The sequence below is a fragment of the Mirounga angustirostris genome, unplaced genomic scaffold, assembly GCF_029215605.1.
Source record: "Mirounga angustirostris isolate CCGP_5_RB_7025 unplaced genomic scaffold, mMirAng1.0.hap1 SCAF_9, whole genome shotgun sequence".
Taxonomy (NCBI): Eukaryota; Metazoa; Chordata; class Mammalia; order Carnivora; family Phocidae; genus Mirounga; species Mirounga angustirostris.
Genome location: NW_026991717.1, coordinates 51,185,444 through 51,205,722, shown reverse-complemented (window position 1 = coordinate 51,205,722; position 20,279 = coordinate 51,185,444). Strand labels below are relative to the sequence as shown.

The window sequence follows — 20,279 nt, the reverse complement described above, 5'->3', positions numbered from 1 at the left end:
TCTGCTTCCATAAAGAGGAATGCATTGACCTTCTCATTTAGCCCAGAGAGCTCACAGAGGGTGGAAGATGCATTTACTGTAAATAAAGACAGTCAAAAAAGTTTCCCTGTGAGGCGGTCAACTGTTTCAAATTTTTTCCGCAACCAGACGGATTTCCTTCTGAGAAATTCAACAGGCAGAGGAAGCCTGTCTTGATGCAGTCCTGCCGATGGGCACCAGGACCAGAAAACTTTTCTGTTGAATGGATGTTTATTTCCTTTATTTTCCACAAATGCATGGTTTTACTTAAATAAAGAGCACATTTTCATTGTTTAGTTTTGTAGATAAGTCTTTGAAAACAATGCATGTAATAAAGATTATTTGCAACACCCACATTTGATGCATCATCTTCACAACTACACAGTTTAACGTGAATTTAAATTCAGCTAATAATTTCAGAGTGACAGTTTTATCTACAAAGCCTCCATTTCTATTTCAACCAGTTTATTTGATGGAACAATTTAGAGCACTTGTTTAAACTGATCCAAATAACATTCAAAAAAAATAAAGGGAAATAACTTTCAAATGCATTTTAATAACAGAAACCACTGCTGTTTTTTAAAGCAATGAATCTTAGCTTCAGATGTGAATGTTAATTCTACAGTTTATTAAATAGATGAAGAGAGCAATGTAACTATTATAAAAATCCAGCACTCTCCCATAAAATACTGACACACAAATACTAAGACCTTAAATAAAATACATGCTGTGAAATGTAACAAGTGAAAACACTGAAAATAAAATAAGACACAAAATTATAAAGTTCAAACACACATTATACTTCAATTTTCACTTCACTTGATTTCCACTGCTTTCTAGATGCATCTCATGTTCAAATAGTTCAAGAAACCTGGTGATTTTCTTTATTATAAGGGGGGAGATGGCAATGATTGAACACTCTGCATTTTCTTTGGTAATAGAAAGTATGATTTATGAGAGGAGAATAAAAATCTACCACTCAATAAATTATTCAATTTTTCAGATCATGCTGATTAGAGCAAATTTCCTTCATGCTGCCAGTATGGAAAATGTAGTTTACTGGATTAGAACACAGCAATTAAGAGAATGTCTGGGTTTGCCTTCCTGTTTTTATTAATTTTGTGACTCTAGACAAGGCACATCAACTCTTTTAAGCCTCACTTTATCCATTTTTGAAAAATGGGATAATAATGGACACAAGATCTCAAAGTACAAGATAATACACCACTAGTGGCATTGAAGATAGCTGGCACAGGGATAGACTTTTTAAAAAATATTATTAATTTTAATGTGTCTGAGAAAGATACATAATTAGTATGTCAAAAAATGTACAGAGGCAATTTCTCAGGATAAGCCTAGGTAGCACCATGGGAATCTCTTTTTCAGAGAGTAGTTCTTTTCAGTGCTTCTCTGAAACTTCATTTCCATGAACAGGGACATTTAAAAAACTAAAATTGTTTACACAAATGACTCAAAGGTTGGGAAGAGAGTCAGGGTTCATGTGAATTATGTGAGAATTAAAGGAAAAAGTGATATAACATTCATAAAGTACTCAGCATAGTGTTGGAGTGTATTAAGAGCACAATAATTGTTATTATTTTTTCTTATCTATTATTGCCATATTAATATAATGCTAATAAACCAAATGTACTCCATTCTGACATTATAGAAGCTTAGGAGTATCCATGCATAATAAAGCCATCATCTGTTACTTTCCAAACGATTTACAAATAAGATGCATTAAGAAACTAAGAAACCAAGGGGCACCTGGGTGGCTCAGTGGATTAAACTTCCGACTTTTGATTTTGGGTCAGGTCATGATCTCAGGGTCATGAGATCCAGCCCCTCACTGGGCTCCTGGCTCAGCAGGGAGTCTGCTTGAGATTCTCTCTCTCCCCCTTGTCCCTCCCCACTCCCTGCCCCGCCCTGTGCGATAAGCACCCACGCACGTGCTCTCTCTCAAATGAATAAATAAATACAATCTTAAAAAAAAAGAAGACACTAGGGAATCAAGAAAGAATAAAGGAAATTACCAGGGGGAAAAGATGGAGAGGAGCTCACAGAGGGACAAATGAGCAAGGACCTGAAAATAACATAAACCATTTATCACAGAATATTTGGTAATAGGTTGCAGTGACACTGGATCTAAGTAAATCTGCCTAGGAATAATCAAACCTGGCGAATAGTACCTATACCATCCCCTTAACCTTTGAATCAGGACATTTGAAATAAATAAAATGGCTTTTTACTTATTTATTTTTTAAAAATCCAATTAAGTAATGCAGTCCATACCACTTAATAAAGGTGCAAAACTTTTCCTGTAATTTTACTAAGTTTCTCTGAATAGATTAAAAAATAATTTTTGTTTGGCTTTTTTGCTTTTTTTCCAAAAAGAGGGAAAGGAAGGCAATGTTAATTTTTAACATAATATTGCTCAGCAATTTTCCTTTCAATGCATGTTACATGTTTCCACGTAATTGCAATTGCAGTTAGTGTTTTCCTACAGGCAGTATTTCCCACGAACATATGTGCTCAGTATTTTGTGAATGTTTCATTTCATTTAAATAAAATATTCTAAATTTCATCCACCAATATATAAAGTAACCTTAATATTTTTGTACTCTAATTGTTATCACAAATTAACCTTATTTTTTTTTAACACTGGCAAAGGGTCATTTGGTAATGATCCGAAGATAGTAAATATCTAACTTAAAATCCAGCTGTCTTTAATCCTAGTAAGACCAAATTCCACAGTATATTTCTTATACCTGAGAATTAGTTGGGAACAGAACAGGGCCCAGTCTGGTGAACTTCAAATAATGGGCAATCCATGTGATAGCAAAACTTATCAAAAGTGTCACCTTGATAACCCGCCATGAATTTCTCACCCAGAAAAGAAGGCTATGGGCCAAAGGCTAAGGTAGACGTTCAAGCTTTGGGATAAAGCATATAAATGCCACCTAATGACAGTTAACACATGATGAATGACACTAGCTGTCTTTGGGGAGCTAGAAGAAACATATTAATGACACTACGGGTACCTTGCCGAATGAATCAAGAACCCACATGCACTCACTGAAAATTAATTTAAAAAGGAATTTTTCTCTTCTTGCTTGAAAGGTGTAATATAACTACAATTATGTGATATGATCAAAAAGGAGCTCCTTCAAACGAGTGAACTTACCAGATAATTAAAGCTAATTTCTGGACAAGAGACAAATAAATGACTTGAAATTGCCATTGAGCTTTATCAAATTGCTTATTGAATTTACCATCTTCAGTGACTGTCTTGGCATTAGGAAATATTCTATCTATTTTGATCTTTGGCCTTCACTGAAGAAGCCTTTCCCCGCTACATATCCTCTCTCCCTACATAATGCTGTCCAATCAGTAATCTTATAAAAATAATAATAAATAAATATAATAGATCTTTAAGAATGACACCTGTTCTAGGATTTGACATTTTAAATGTAGCAACATTTTTCTGAATCCCAAATAAATAAAAAGAAAATCTTTCTGAGAGCTAAAAGAAATACCTAATAATTTTTAGCAACCTGGAACATGTAAATTTGTAACATGTTTCCCTGAGGAAAATATATATTTATTCATAAATTAACTTGTTCATCAAAAGCTTACTAGTGAGGTTGAAAACCAAATTTGTACTTACTTCTTTTTTACTGTTTTTTATTTATTTTTTTAAGTCACAGCTAATGGGCTGAAAAATCAGATAACATTTTACAGCAGAAATTGAGATTCACTTGCTAGCCATGAACCATAAACATTATCATTATGAAGTTACAATGATAAAATTTTGTTATAAAATCAAGTGGTCTACCTGTAAATCAGTTTAATTTTAGTTTCTACTACATTTCTTATTTTTAGGAAAGAAAAAAAAATCTAGCACATGGCTATCATCAAGGTATCAAATGGAAACAAATTTAGGACCCATCATTATCAAGGTATTCCTAAAATATCTCATTAAGCTATTACTGTTAATCTTATTTTCATTTTTAATCACTTAATTTAAAAATAGTTTTATAAACGATACAGATTTTTGTTCTGGAACATATTTATTGATTATGATAGAATTAAGAAGGTTTTTCAGAAACGAGAATTATAAGAAGAAACTGATAGCAGAATAGGTCAGAAACAGGGCACTTGGCTCAGTTTTTGCAGAAATATTCTGAATGCACTCTAAGTAGTAGAAAAAGTTCTGATGAAAGTGCATGCCAATAAATTTACACTTACTTTGCAGAGGCCAGGTGTCTGTAGTACACTGTAACTCTATCTCCTCCCCCTGGGTCCATGCCATCTTCTGCAGGATTTGCCTCATCTCACAGTGGATGTCCTCTGTCATGGACACTGGTTGACTGTTGACTGGTACCTTACTCAACGTCTTCATCTGCTGTTGAACTTCCGCCAAGAGAACAGCTTGTATTGCTTCAGTTACCTATAAAAGTATTTTTTAATCTTTTTTTTTTTAAGATTATTACAAATGTTTGGGGTCTTACATCAAGCTAAGAGCCTGAAATTTTGACTTAAATAGGTTTCACAATGTGAAAATTCCACTAGAATTAACATCTGAAACATTTGAAACGCAGATACTGAGCACTGGAACCCAAACCATCAGGCTGTTCTTTTGCTAACACAAGAGATTCTAAAAGGAAAGTTGAAAGGAGTTCTCAATTCTTTCTCCTAAGATACTCTCATTTCCACCAGAAGATAAAATGAATTTGAAGATATCATATTGCTCTTAAAGACAAGTTTAACTCCTCAAATTATGTCTAGCTCTAAAGCACTATTTAGCTAAAAACACTTGATTTAAACTCAGGTTTAATACAGAAAGTTAAAGTCAAGATTTTAATAATAAATCTCACTAAATTGTGTGTATGTGTATATCGTTTTACACAGTTTAAAAATATTACAAAGCTTGCCTTCCAATTATTGTACATGTCCAGTCAAGGATCTGTGATTGGGTAGAGGGGGAGGGGAATGCTTGTCACAGACATCTAATTCAGTATCTTCATTTTTTAAATAAAGAACCTGGGACAGGACATCCCATAGATACGGTGGACAGGCCTTCTGACCCCTGATTCTATGTCCTTTGTAGTGTATGTCCTCCCAAGGTTCTATATCCTCATCCCTTAGTAAAAGGCCAGTGACAGCGTACCTTAGTCTCTTCCTGGCAAGATATGAGGCAAGGCCCAATAGTTACGTAGAATTCAAAGAAAGCCAAGAGCCGAGTCAGTAAGAGAAGAGGAAGAACACCACTGACCTAGGTGAACTTGGGACACTTCCCATTATCCTTCTCCTAGAGCCACACCTCAATGCCTACTCCTCTTCCCCTCAAAAGACTGCCCTATGTCAAGAGGACTCAGTCCCACCACTGCCACCGTCCCGTCTGCATTATCCCCAGTCTACCCATAGGATGCCGTCAGCTAGGGCTTTGGGTGGGACAACACCAACAGATCTAGAGATGCTGATGCCAAAAGCAGAAAAGGTATTCATCTAAATATTTATTTAGTTTCTTCTATGTGCCATGGTAGCGTGTGCAATCTTCAGGCTCCAGGGACACTCAGAGAGCTTAGCTTATGCTGAAGGCAGATGCTCACTGAACTGCCTGCCGGGGCAGAAGGAGCCAGGTGCTTGACTTTTAAATGTAGGAAGCTACCCCTGACCATCCCCCTGTTCTTGTCCACTCAAATGCTCACACTCAAATACTTGGTTAGGTTGTGACAAAAGGGTAATGAAGGATGTGATTTTACTATTGCCTACCAAGTCTACCAACACTGCAGTACCTCCTGTCACAATACAGGTAGGTAAGTGATGCTTACTCATGCATATCGTATGATGAGATACCCGACATTGTAAAAGCTATTGCAAACCATGATTCTAACATATAGTTCTACATATGACGATACTGGTGAATCATGCCTATTAATAATATCTACCATGTGATGAGATATATATTAACTATTAGATATGATATTTACTAACATATACCATTCTATATTGTAATAAGTGAACCATGCTTATTATGTATATCATATGATGGGACAAACTGTATTAATTATTCATGAACAATTTTCCACCACTGAATTTACTTTGTTTTAATTTTGTCACACATTTTATTTGACAGCACTGCTTCCAAGATGAGGATGATATGGTAGAAAGAGCTCTGAATCAGAAATGAGAAAGCCCGAGTTTCTGATTCAACTGTACAGTTATCACAAAGGCAACTTCTGCAAAGTCATGTACTACTCTGGAACTTCATGTCCTCCCATAAAACAAAGTCCATGATGCTGAGTAAGACTAGGATGAGAGCTTTCAATCACAGAAACCTATATGGAACTTGCTGGTGTCCCTACCTATAAATCAGGAGGATACTGGAGGTTATCTGCAGACTTGTAATACATCCAGACTGTGGTCTATCCTTCCGAATGGGCAGTTTGGCCCTATGCTCCCATGGGATCGTGTCTGCCTTCTCTCACTGGGATTATTACCATATCTGAGGAGCATCTACAGTTGTGATTTAGATTACAATGTTCTATACCACTGGATAACAACTTGGGTCAATATTCTTTCCTAAAAATATATGGGGGTGTATGCAATTTCATTGAACATTTCTAATTATTAGATTTATGTATCATGGCCACATTTTTTAACTATTGAATTTTGGGGCTTTTTGACATTGTCACTATCAATGTACATTATACGAGTAAATAATATTGAGTATCATTGAAAAACAAGAGGAAGCAGAAATAACTGCATAAAACATATTAACCATAATGAATAGGATACTCAGTCATAGCTTAAAAGCAAATACTGAATGGCATACACCCAATTAGAAACAAACTCAAACCCACATTTTGTGCTCAGTGTGAAATCAATGCTCAGCATGGCTCCAATCCACAGACAGATGGTACATCTTACAAGCATGTAATAATGTTACCAGTATCTGTATACAGTGGGTACTAAATAAATGCTAATGGAATTGAAAGAGATTCTGTACTTAAAAAATATAACATATAACGTGTAGAAAGTAGAATTTATTGATAATTTCTGACTATCAATACTTAAATCTCTCTAGTATATAAATATAGTTGATAAGTTTTGCTGATAGTTAGTAGGGATAGAATTTTCCCCAACAAAATATAAAATTTTTAGACCATATATTATATAACTTTTTGAATTTAATAATGGGCTAGAATTGAAAGCACTGCAGCTGTAAAGCTGTCTTCCAAATGTATAGAAATAATTTTCTTTGAAAAGACAGATGTGCAAAACATTACACTCTTACGAGGGAATGTGCAGAGATTTAAGTGAAGATTTACAAATCCATTGGCTGCAAAGAGACAGCCACAAATCTGGGCCATATACTTATTACTAGAAGTATTACTATGCCATAGGCAAGCTAAAAATTTTAATGGTTTTCTACTAAAATCTTGACATAGCAAAGTTCTGTAAAATAGCACAGAGCATTATGAAGACTCATGAGAGCCCCTGTGGCCTGCTTGTGGTTCCAATGTCCAGATTTTCCAGGACAAAAGCATTTTCTCAACACTCTGTTCACACTTGACTTTTCATGTCTTTGCAGCATCTCCTGGAAAAGCAATACTTGTCCCTGGAGGCCTGGATGTCATGAGTTCACCCACTGGTGTTAGATTATAAAATTGAGAGAGCTTTAGTGAAGCTTCGGAAACACGCAAATTAGCAACTGCAAAACCTTACTTTGCTTTTCCAGCATTTATTTCTCTGTTGGGTGTATTTCATGCCATTAGACACAAAAGAGACAATCTCCAGACAAATTCATTCACCTGCAAAATTAACATATTTTTACCCCCCCTTCAATTTCTGAGGTAGGATTTTGCTGTTTGACAGAAGCATTCGATTACCACCTAAAATACATTCAAAAGTAGATTCGACTTAACATGATTTGACTAACTGCTCAAATGAACAGCTTTATAAGGAATTTGAGGATTGGTTAATGAACACCTGCAAGAGCCGCTGTTGCTCCCAAAGGACCCAGGAATTATCATTCCCATTTTACACATGAGGAAAATAATCAACAAGTCACACCTATCTTCCAGAGCTATTCATCAGTGTAGTGGCAGACTGAGAGGAGATCTTTGAAGCTCAGACTTCCTATAAAGTGAGTAATAAATGCTCAGGTAACATTTGTCGCCCTGCGAGACTTTTACACAAGGTCACAGAATCATAGAACCTTACAGGTCCATTAGTCCAAACATGTCCAAACCACATTAAAATTTATTTGAAGGCCAAATGAGCAATTACAAAAGATCTTTAGTTAGAGCAAAAACAGAATAAATTTTCTGTTGAATTCTTTTCCTTCAGGATTTTTACCCCTCATTGAGGAATTCTTAGGCTACTGGGGGGAAAATAAATCTTACCTTTAATAGCGACTCTTAGATGATTGCAAACACGCCGGTAAAGTCAACATATACTAATGTTTATTTGATTGTCAAAGAGGCTTTTTGCATGGCTATTCATTCATTCATTCGTTAAATATTTATTGACAGGCTGTTGTGACTACTGCCTTTCTGGGCATTGTTGATTGAGGGGTGAGTGAGATTGACCAAGTCCCTGCTCTCAGTAAGCTTCTATGACAGCAAGAAGACAGAAGATAAGCAAGCAAAAAAGCAATGGAAGCATTTCCATTAAAAGCAATTGCAACAAAGAAAATAAACTGTGTACTGCTATGGTGACTGGAAGTATAGGGTGGGGGAGGGTGTGGTGACAACAAGAGGTAGGTAATCAGGGAAGACTTCGTAGAGGAGTTGGCTTTTGAGTAAAGACCCAAACGATGAATGGAAAAATTAGAATTCCAGCCCAAGAGAACAGTAGGGTCCTGAGGTGGAAATAAGCATTGCGTATTTTGGAAATAAAAAGGTCTGTGTGGCTAGTTAGAGCAGGGGGGAGAATGATGAATGAAGAGGTTAGGCTAGTGGCAAATCATGTAGAAACTTGCAGGCCCTGGTAACAAGTTTCAGTAGCCATTCCAATTGTGTTTATTTGGTTTTGTGGTGTCAACCCCACAGTGTGTTCTGAGTTAACTTTTTTGTTTTCCTATAACTAAGGATAAACATTTGTAATTGGAATTATTGCTATGCTTGTCTTGCACATTTGACATTATTAAGCTCATGGAGAAGAATTAAGTCCCAATAAATATTCATCTAATCAATGCACAGATATTTACTGTACAATGTACAAAGCTACCCAGTAAACTTTCAGGACCCACAAAAGCCTTAAAAGAGATAGAAGGACTTAAATTGGGCCTTGAAGAAACCCGTTCTCTCGAACAGCTTACAGATGAGGTACTCTTAAGATAGAGAAATGATTCCTGAGTCCACATACCAAATTCCCAAGCCTAGGGACTTTTATGTCATGGCACATTTTGAAAGCAAAGAATAGACAATTCTGCCACAAACCGAAACCTTAACAGGCAATAAGGTACCTGTAACAACAGGAACAACCCCTCCTCAGGCCCTCTATTCACCCCACCTAGCCTATGCATCCTTGCATATGTCATTTCCACTTCTCCCCTCATTACTGGTCTCTGCATTAGTCCTGGTAAATGAAATGCCCGGGGAGGAAATATTAGCCACTTACGGGTACTCTCAGGTTAAGGGGAATATGCATGAGCCACTCACAGAATAGAAAGAACAGCAGGGAACTCTTCCAGTAACTTCAAGAACAAGCACTATGTCATACCTGCACAGAGTGGTCTCTCCAACAAGAAATGAGCTTCCAAAGTGAAACGTCAACATCGGGTATATGGGAGTCATTCTTACCTAGAAATACAGAGAACACATTTGTATCTCAAGAGTATTAAAACATGGATGCAATCCAATGATCCTCAACCCCGGCTGCATGTTAGAGTCACCTGGGGAGCATTTTTTCCACAAACACCAATGTCTGGGTTCAAGCTTTCAAAGATTCTGATTTAATAGGTCCCAGGGGGAGGGGAGGGCAGGCATTAATACTTTGTAAAAGTACCTCAGATGACTTTCATGTATAACCAGAGTCAAGAACCATTTATTAATTTATATGTATGTCTGACGATTATATGAATACATATTCACATCAAATCAAATTCATCTTTATACCCTAAACCCATCTTTGTAACTGTTGCCAACAGACTGCAATGAATAATGTTCCCACCCAAAACTTTGCCAAATTTTACAGTTCTTTCCTCATGCAAATAGATCCTGACATACTACCTTGCCATGAATCAGCATCTATCACACAGAAATCATATAAAAGACTTCCTTTGATTTGTCCTTACCTGGCTATACTACTCTGATCAATAGATATAGCACTTATGTTTTAATCTGACTCATTTTGTTATGTATTGTTTCTTTTAAGTTTGCCCTTTTGAATGTCCTTTCTATTTGCCTTAATGTTCAGTGTGAAATTTTAAGAGTGAGCTAGGGCTTGGTTTATTTAAATTGATCCATAGAGTGTCCAGCAGCCCCCTACACAAAAAAGCACTTAATAAGTGCCTTTTCATTAATTGAAAATGTACATATTATCATCCAAATGAAAAATTGATCAATTAAAGCTTTCTGATGGCTAAAGTATATTATCTAGGTGCCAGATCGTGGGAGTGAGATAAGGAAAAATGATGACGGCTTGCATTGGAGGGAAAATTACTCTAATCATTATTTAAATTAATGTATTAATATGTGTTTGAAATTCTGGCATCAACTCTTTAAGATAGTATCAGTCCAGTATGCTTTTCATTGAATCACCATTTTAAATATTAATAGATATTGTCTATGTGTATATATATGTACAAATATATATTTTATAAATATTTTATGTCATATATTTTTTTATATATCACATTAGTGGTCAAGGGAAATGTGATAGAAAGTATTAAACATAATGTGAACTGAGAATATTAAAGGGATATATATGAAACTTCTGATTCATTATTAATATCGTTATTTTTCCCTGATGGAACATATGATGTGAATTTGAAATGACCAAGATCAGTGCATAAAACGTGTAAGTATGATAGAGCACTATGATTTTGAAGTCATATTTTCCATTTCTTCATGCGCACAGCAGGTAAGAGAAAATTTTCTTTTGATCACTCTCCTTCCCCTCCTCTCTCATTCTGATGACCTTGTGACTCTACCATCAAAGCTAAGTATTGGTCTCAACTTTAACTACTTACTGGCATCATGGGGTACTTCACAGTGCACTTTAATGTGATGTTAAAATTTTAATATGAGGTAGAAATGAGAGCCAACTTTTCTTGGCAATGTCAGTGGGCTAAAGAATTAATTGCAACATCAGGGGGAAAGATAAAAAGAAAACGGCCCAGGCCTACCAATATTACTGAGTCACCATTTTTGCTGACAGAAGTGGGTATTGGTTCCTGTCAACCCTTTAGAATGAGCACCTGAGAGTATTATTTTATTCAGGCTTTGACTTTACAGAATTAACCGCATAAAGCGATCCCCTCCTTTCCTTTCACCTCCCATCTTCCAATTACTAAAACACAAAACCATGTTTCCTTAGGATCTACATGAATCCTAAATGCTATAAATGCCACCTCTAAACATGGGAGGGACTATTCAGTAATAACACCAGTTGCTCCTGCTACTTTGGTTGGGGCGGCCAGAGGAAAAGCTGGAGCCTCCATGGCTCTGGTTAGCAACCCTCTCCGTCTCTGCAGAAACCACTTATATTATGCTATAAACTCTAATCCTTTTCTTAATGTTATGAAAAATGAAAACAAGGATGAATGCCCTAATAAGGGCTACTACTTAAGGAGAAGGCAGGCAACCCAGACTGGGACCATTTAGAGGGGACACTAGTTGTAATCCTAACTGAGAAGTGTGTTGACGTAATGCAAAGAGCAAGTGGTTTGGGACCAGACAGAGATGGCCTGGAATCCTGGCCCCTCTGCTCAACAGCTCTTTGCCTCTGAGTGAGTCATCTAACTTCCCTGAACCCCAATTTCCCCAAGGGTAAAACAAAGATAGTCCCTCCTACTATGCAAGGTTGTTTCTATATTGAAACAATATGTATAAAACCATTAGCATAATTCTTTGAATATACTAGACACTCAAAAATTGGAAGTTATTAATAAACTCTCACTTTAAAATATTCCAAATATTCTTTTCAGTAGCGTTGAGAAGGCCTCTATGTACCATTGTTCAGGGCATCTCAATGTATCGATGGTATACTGCAGAACTTCGCCAAGTCTAGAATCTTATTCCCATTTTACAAGTGTAGTAAATACAGCTTTTTAAAGGAGTAAAAGACATGCCCACAGCTGCACAAGTAGTAAGTGGCAGAACTGGATCTTAAACCTCAGCCATCTATTTCCAAAGCCATCATTCTATTTACTATTCACGCATGAATCCAAAGGTATTTGTTTAATTCCTTGAAGGCTTTGTTCTGGGAACTGGGGATGAAGCAGTAAATAAAACTGTCATAAAAAAATGATAACCCCCATGGAGCTTACATTTTAGTAGCAGGACATAGATGGCAAATGAAAAAAAAGAAAGATATATATTACATCAGAGAGTAAAAAGAATTACGGAAAACAGTAAAACAGGGAGTGGGATAGAGTGTGCTGGGGAGAAAGGAGGACACCTTCCTTGATAAAATGGCGTCTGAGCAAGCACAAAGGATGTAAGGTGGAGGTGGGAGGCAGCAGGTTCACCTCTGGGATCCGAGGAAAGAGCATTCCAGGCAGCAGAAGGCCCTAAGACCTGCCTGTCATGTTTGGGTCAGAGTAAAAGGTCCCGTGTAGCCGGACCACTTGAAGCAAGGGGTCTGTAAGTACAAGGAGATGAGGTCAGATGGTGGGGTGTGCGTGTAATGACAGAAGCAGAACAGCCAGGTTATACTGGGCCTTGTACGCTCTCCTAAGGACTGTGGCTTTTATTCAGAGTGGAACAGAAGCTGCTGAAAGGTTTTAAGCAGAAGCATAACGTTCTGACTTTGTTTCCAATAGGTCATTCTGGCTGCTTAATTTCGAATAGAGTATGGGAAGGAGTGTTAGGAGCGGAAGGGTGGTTGGGAGGCAAGGAGAGATGAAGACTCTGGGGGGGCGGTCCTGTGGGTAGAGAGAAACTCAGAACCAATATATCTACTAAAAGATTGGGTGTGGAGTACACAAAAAAGGGGAGGGTCAAAATGACACCAAAGTTCTTGGCCTGAACAACTAGAAGGGCAGATTTGCCACTTACTGAGATGTCAAAGATTTAGAGAAGCAGGTTTTGAGGATAAATTAGCTATTTGGCATCAAAAGAAAATCTAAACACCAAGACTATTATGCAGAAGAATTCAAGGATCAGTATACAACCTTCTGAAAAAGCTATAAAATTCTCTCATATAATAATCATTTATTTGGTAATAAAGATAATGATGTAATAAACTTCCCCATAAATCACAGGTGACCTTAATTTAATATCCAAATATTTCTTTTGCTGAAAAGTTTCAGACTTTCAGGCATTTCAAGATCATTTGATGAAATTCATCACATTACGTGTCTTATAACATTATTAATTTTAATAAAAAATCATGTATATTTCAAATACAGGCAGAATACAAAAGTATAGCCATGTGAAATGCAGACTAAAATAATAAATGCAAACACTGCTCATTCTAAACTGTAGCATGCGATCCAGTTATAGACGGGCTAGTTATTCTATTTCATAAAGGAAAAAAAAAATCAGACTCATATCTGTAAGTCCTTTACCATTTCGTAAGTAACCACAGAAGCTTGAAATAGTCAAAATCTCATTCCCAGAACTTTTTGCCTTGCTGTGCACAGATTCCATTTTGAAAGACCTGTGGGAGGAGAAACAGAGGATATCATTAAAGATATATGAAAAGTATTTTTAGAAATAAATTGAAGATTTGAGTGCATGACCACTTCAAAAAATTTTGGGAATTGAACACAGATTATTTTTAGCAATCTTGTTCAACATTAATCTCTTTGGTAAATTTCCCCATTTTGTTCCTACCTAAAACCTTAATCCCAGTTTTGACTCTTAATTTACCAGAATTATTTTGTGACTCACTTTTCCAAGAGCAGTCCCACTACGTTAGGTCATGTAATTTGTGGTTAATGCAGTATTTTTGAATCCTAATATGTTGACATCTGCCAGAGTTCTCCCCAGGTACCGTAAGGACCCGAGGAAGGCAGGCCAGTGATTCAGTCATAGCAACTTTCAGATACTGTTTAGGGATATTCTCATAGGCAGATAGCTCTTTCCTTAAAATGCAGTTACGTCATGCGCCCAGTTGTTAAGCCCACAAGGATTTCTCAACCCTCACAACCACAGTGAAATGTCAGTGAAATGGCCAAATCTGTTGGAAGGATTTGGTGTGACAAATCCAATACACATTATTTTGATTTCCTAAAAAATAACACGCAGTCTGACAGCAGATCAACGTCGAAGTGACTGATTTTGGGAAGCAGTCTCTAATCCTGACAACTCCTTCAATAATTTGTTTTAATGAAGAATTTTGTGAAGAATTAACTAATGTATGGCAGCAATTTTAAGGCCATGGAGTGGAAGGCAGGCTGAAAGCCCATAATCCCCCCTCCGCACACCAGACACACCCTCTACGGCCTGTATGCCGTATCAGCGGTGAACTCAGAATGAAAACCTCCATCAAACAGTAACGAGTCCCCTGGATCTGTGGGATCATCATTAGGCAGATATAATTTGCTAGCAGCCCAAGTTTTTAAGAATTTGAAGAAATCTTAGCAGTCACCTATCCCACCCACCTCATTTTCTAAATGAGGAAAGCAAGGCTCGGAGGGGCTAGGTGACTTGTCCAAAGCTACGTGTGGCTAGTTAAACAACAAAACCAGGATTTATTCCCAGGTTTTCAGGCTCCAGGCTGACTGCATTTTTTCCATATCATGCTTTTAGTGCTTTATAATTTTCTTAGTCATAGAAAGAAAAGTAAAAGAAGCCTATATGAAACTTAAATGTGTGTATATGTATGTGTGTGTGTGTGTGTGTGTATATATATACACAGAAGAGAGGAAAATTAAGTAAACAAACCACAAAATTTTACCAGTCTATTCCTCCGTATTAGGGCCACAGAACAGAAAATGGGAAACCTTGTAGTATAGCTGTAGTATAGAAGCATTATAATGTAAGGAAGCATAACATCGAATCCTAAATAATCCATATAGATTTGCTACTAAACTGTAGGTCCACTGAGGGCAAGAACTGTGCTGACCATACAGTGCCTGGAACTGAGCTCCTATCACATAACAGAAATGTCAAGGACCGTTTACCACCATGTATGGGCAGTGCAAACAATGTCTCTTCTGTAAAAGCATCCCAATGATTTCATCTCATGCTAATTATTCTCTTCACTCTGAAAACCAAAATACTTACCTATAGTACAAAGATTTTTCCTCATTCCTTTACCCTACTTTCAGTGTTTTCTATTTATTTCAAGTGCATTATTTTTATCATCTGAATTAGTTCCTACCCAAATGAGAAATTTATTTCTATTTCCTCTGTAGGCTAGTGCTAAGGACATATGCAGTAAGCACGTGAATTCAATCCTCTAACATCAGACTGAATTTTAGCAGTGGAAGAAGGTAAACACACAGAGTTAAGGTTGGTAATGAATCAGGCTCTTGAATTAGACTGGTGCTCAGCTTTAAATCAGCCTCTAAGGAGCTAAATTAATCTTGGAGTTGATATCTTCTCTCCGTAAGTCTCAATATCCTCATCTTTACAAAGAGCAAAGTAATAGTACCTATATGCTAGCCTTGCATATTAAATGAAATCATGTAAGTAAAGTACTTACATGGTGACTAATAGATATTAAACATTCAAAAAACAATAGCTATTTTTACTAAACTGTACTTTTTGTAAATGAATTACTGATCGCCACCTCTAGTTTAATATGCCAAAGTATAAATTAAATGGTGGGATTTGAGGCATGAAATTGTAAAACTTTTTCCGATGATATATGAAATACATTATCATTGGCATTTACTTAAATGTTCTTTGTTCATATTTAATTCACAGCAAGTAAAATGGATTTCAAGGTGTGTATGAGTCAATCTATCATCTATCTCTCGGTCTACCTATCTGTTAAATCATTCAGCTCCCAGCACTATGATTTTCCTGACACATATTATGAGAGCAGTGGATATTTGTTGAATGAATAAATTTTAAAATATATAGATTTATTGCCCAAATTATCTTCTGATCCCAAAGAATTAAGAGGAAGTTTTTCTTACATGTGTTTTGAGCTAAAGGAGCTGTTGCACGCTTACTTTTCATTTGAAAAAAGGAAGAAAGGAAGGAAGGAGAGGAGGGAGCGAGGGTAAAAAGCCAAATATAGCAAATAATGATAGTTTTTTTAATGTCCCAAATAACAGTAGTCAAAATCTTTATGCATGTCTTACCTGTCAGTTTCACATGCCAACTCTAAAGGCATGTTAACTAACTCATTAACTACAAATAGTCTGCTCAATAAATAAACTATAGTGCTTGACTCGTGCAAAGAATCACAATTATTCTCCAGTCCTCTTGGCATCCCAACCTGATTTGGAAGCGTGGACATGTATTTATTTGACAAGTCCAAAACTTTTTTGGAAAATAAATTAACTTTTGAATAGTCTGTTTTCATTTCAGCATTGCATTCATCCCACCCCGGCAGCATTAACGAGAAGCGATCTTCATTTGTGGCAAGTCCTAAAGAAACAGAACCCTGAAGCTTTAAAATATTGAGATGCTTAATGCAGAGATTATCTAATTCTTTATCCACTCCCCATGGCAAAAAGCAAGATAGGAACAATTTAGCTACGTCTATTGTGATGCTGGCATCCACTTTTCTTGATGGCTTAGGGTGCATCTTTTTGGAGTTCTTTGTTTTCTTCTGCCTTTTAATGCCATCACTTTCTTCTAAGAATTTGACAGCATTATCTCCTTGGGCTGGGTTTTCACCAACAAGCTTGGCTTGCGCCTCCGCTGAGAGAGAACCACAGGCAGTTTTATTTCTTTTTAGCGTCAATGTTTTCTTCTCCACTGTGCTTTTGGCTCTTCTCAGGATCTCACTACCATAGAATGAATTGGAAGGGTCAACATCACAGATTGGAGTTGGCAGCAAAAGTTCAACAAGATTTTCCAGATCAAACAGAAGGATATGAAAGCCAATGTTACTCCATTTTGTCTTCACAGGCAAGACATTAAAAGGTCCTGAGAAAGACTTGGCATCAGCAACCTAAAGGAGATTAAAAAAAAAAAAAAATTATGTGTCAGGGTTCTTATTTTTTAAGTGATTTTATTAAAATTTCCATATTAAAATGGCATAAAATGAAAGTATTAAGTAGAAGTACAATTAAAGGCAAGTTATTTCAATTATTTTGTCTGCTATAAAAACTTCCCTCTAAATTAAACATTCTATATTCCAATATTCCTTAAAAAATATTTTTTCCTTCCTAAAACTTTTATTTTTCCTTTAAAAAATATGAATTTGGCCTATGAAGTAAGATAGCATCAGATTAATGTCTTTTCATATATGATTTCATATCTTCCTATCAACATAGCCATGAAGACATACAAAGGGAAAAAAGCAGGTTTGAAAATTAAGGAGGGAGAGAGGAGCAAGATGGAGGAGGAGTAGGAGACCTAAATTTCGTCTGGTCCCAGGAATTCAGCTGGATAGGGATCAAACCATTCTGAACACCTACAAACTCAACAGATCGAAGAAAAGAACAGCAGCAACTGTCTGAACAGAAAAGCGACTACTTTCTGGAAGGTAGGACATGCAGAGAAGTGAATCCGAGATGATATTCGGGAGGATAGACAGCGGGGGCGGGGGCCTCTGTCGGCCGCTTCTGGCAAGTGATAGAGCAGCGGAGCACAAAATCGGAACTTTTAGAAGTCGGCTCCGCTGAGGGATGTTGCTCCGGTGGCTAAGCGGGGGGTGGAACCCTCTCTGGCACAATGTGGTCTCAGGACCCTTGGGGTCACAGAAAGACTGGGGGTGCCTGAGTGCGGCAGAGCTCCCAGGTATTGGAGTGGGGAAGCTGGCTGCAGAGATGGAGCCGAGGAGTGGGCTCTCAGCTCAGGGTTGCCGTAAACTGTGATCCATGGCACAGTCGGGCCACTGCTCCTCCAGCAGGGACCCAACAAGCGGCAGATCCAGAGAGACTCCCCTTCTTCTCCCAGGGGGAAGCATCGCAGGAGCACACCGCAGGGATCTGCTGGGTTTGGAGACTCCACACAGGGTCATGTGCCAGAGACAGAAACGCTCGGTCAGAGGCCGGGTGAGCACAGAGTGCAGCCAGAGACTGGGGAGATGGGAGTGTGACTGCTTTTCTCTGGGGGCTCACTGAGGAGCGGGGCCCCTAGTTCTTGGCTCCTCTGGGGCAGAGATTGGGAGGCTGCCATTTTCTTTCTTGTCCTCCAAAGCTGTATGGAAAGCTTGCAGGGAACAAAAGCTCCCGAGAGCAAACCTGAGCAGATTACTTAGCCCGGACCAGCAAGGGTGGGCAATTCTGCCTCAGGCAAAGACATTTGGGAACCATGGCAACAGGCCCCTCCCCCAGAAGATCAGCAAGAACAGCCAGCCAAGACCAAGTTTACCGATCAATGAGAATGGCAGAACTCCAGCGCTAGGGGAATACTACTGCACATAGAATTCATGGCTTTTTCCCCATGATTTTTTGTCTTTCAGTTAATTTTTTTAATTTTCTTTTTCTTTTTCTTTTTTTTTTTTTTGAATTTTTCTTTTTCCCCTTTTCAAACAACATGTTACCAATCCCTTTTTTAAAAAGTCTTTTTTATTTTTCATTTTTAGAGTCATATTCTATCCCTTCATAGTAGTTAACCTTATTTTTGGTACATATATATAAGTTGTTCTCTCTTTAAAATTTTGGGATACAGTTTCTTCTAACAGACCAAAATATACCCTAAATCTCTAGTGTATGGCTTTGTTCTAGTCTCCTGCCTGATCTCCCCCCTTTTTCTTTAAATCCTCTTCTTTCTTTTTTCAACCAACTTCTTACCTTATCAATTCCTTTTATAAAATCTTTTATAATTTTCATCTTTACAGTCATATTCCATCCCTTCATCGTATTTACCCTTATTTTTGTACATTTATAAGTTTTTCTTCCTTTAAAATTTTGGGAGGCACTTTCTTCTAACAGACCAAAATATGCCCAAAATCTAGTGTGTGGCACTGATTTATGCACCAGCCTGATCATATTTGATCATATTCTGTTTTTTCTGTTGTTTGTTTTATCTTTATCTTTTTCTTTCTTTTTTCTTTCTTTCCCTTTCTTTTCCCCCAGGTTCAGGTCTCTTCTGATTTGTTTAGTGTATATTTTTCTGGGGACGTTGTTACCCTGTTAGCATTTTGTTCTCTCATTCATCTATTGTCCTCTGGACAAAATGACAAGACAGGAAAAAATCACCTCAAAAAAAAGAACAAGAGGCAGTACCGACTGCCAGGGACCTAATCAATACGGACATTAGTAAGATGTCGGAACTAGAGTATCTTTAAAATATTAGCTGGGCTTGAAAAAAGCATGGAAGATATTAGAGAAACCCTTTCCAGAGAAATAAAAGAACTAAAATCTAACCAAGTTGAAATCCAAAAGGCTATTAATGAGGTGCAATCAAAAATGGGGGCTCTAACTGCTAGGATAAATGAGGAAGAAGAAAGAATTAGTGATATAGAAGACCAAATGATGGAAGATAAAGAAGCTGAGAAAAAGGGAGATAAACAACTACTGGATCACGAGGGCAGAATTCGAGAGATAAGTGATACTGTAAGACGAAACAATATTAGAATAATTGGGATCCCAGAAGAAGAAGAAAGAGAGAGAGGGGGGCAGAAAGTATACTGGAGCAAATTATAGCAGAGAACTTCCCTAATTTGGGGAAGGAAACAGCCATCAAAATCCAGAGGCACAGAGAACCCCCCTCAAAATCAATAAAAATAGGTCAACACCCCGACATCTAATAGTAAAACTTACGAGTCTCAGAGACAAAGAGAAAATCCTGAAAGCAGCTGGGAAGAAGAGATCTGTAACCTACGATGGTAGAAACATTAGATTGGCAACAGACCTATCCACAGAGACCTGGCAGGCCAGAAAGGACTGGCAGGATATATTCAGAACACTAAATGAGAACAATATGCAGCCAAGAATACTATATCCAGCTAGGCTGTCATTGAAAATTGAAGGAGAGATAAAAGCTTCCAGGACAAACAAAAACTAAAGG

The 20,279-nt window shown here is 37.3% G+C and overlaps 1 protein-coding gene across 1 annotated transcript in view; it reads right to left on the bottom strand.

Annotated features, from left to right (window-relative positions):
- WDR72 (WD repeat domain 72) overlaps window positions 1-20,279 on the bottom strand; it is a 202,254-nt gene that overhangs the window by 70,745 nt on the left and 111,230 nt on the right. The window contains exons 14-17 of the mRNA XM_045901894.2: window positions 16,454-17,271; window positions 13,763-13,854; window positions 9,751-9,830; window positions 4,267-4,468 (exon numbers count right to left, since the gene is read on the bottom strand). Of these exons, the coding sequence (XP_045757850.1) occupies window positions 4,267-4,468; window positions 9,751-9,830; window positions 13,763-13,854; window positions 16,454-17,271 (1,192 nt within the window). The remainder of the gene's footprint in view (window positions 1-4,266; window positions 4,469-9,750; window positions 9,831-13,762; window positions 13,855-16,453; window positions 17,272-20,279) is intronic.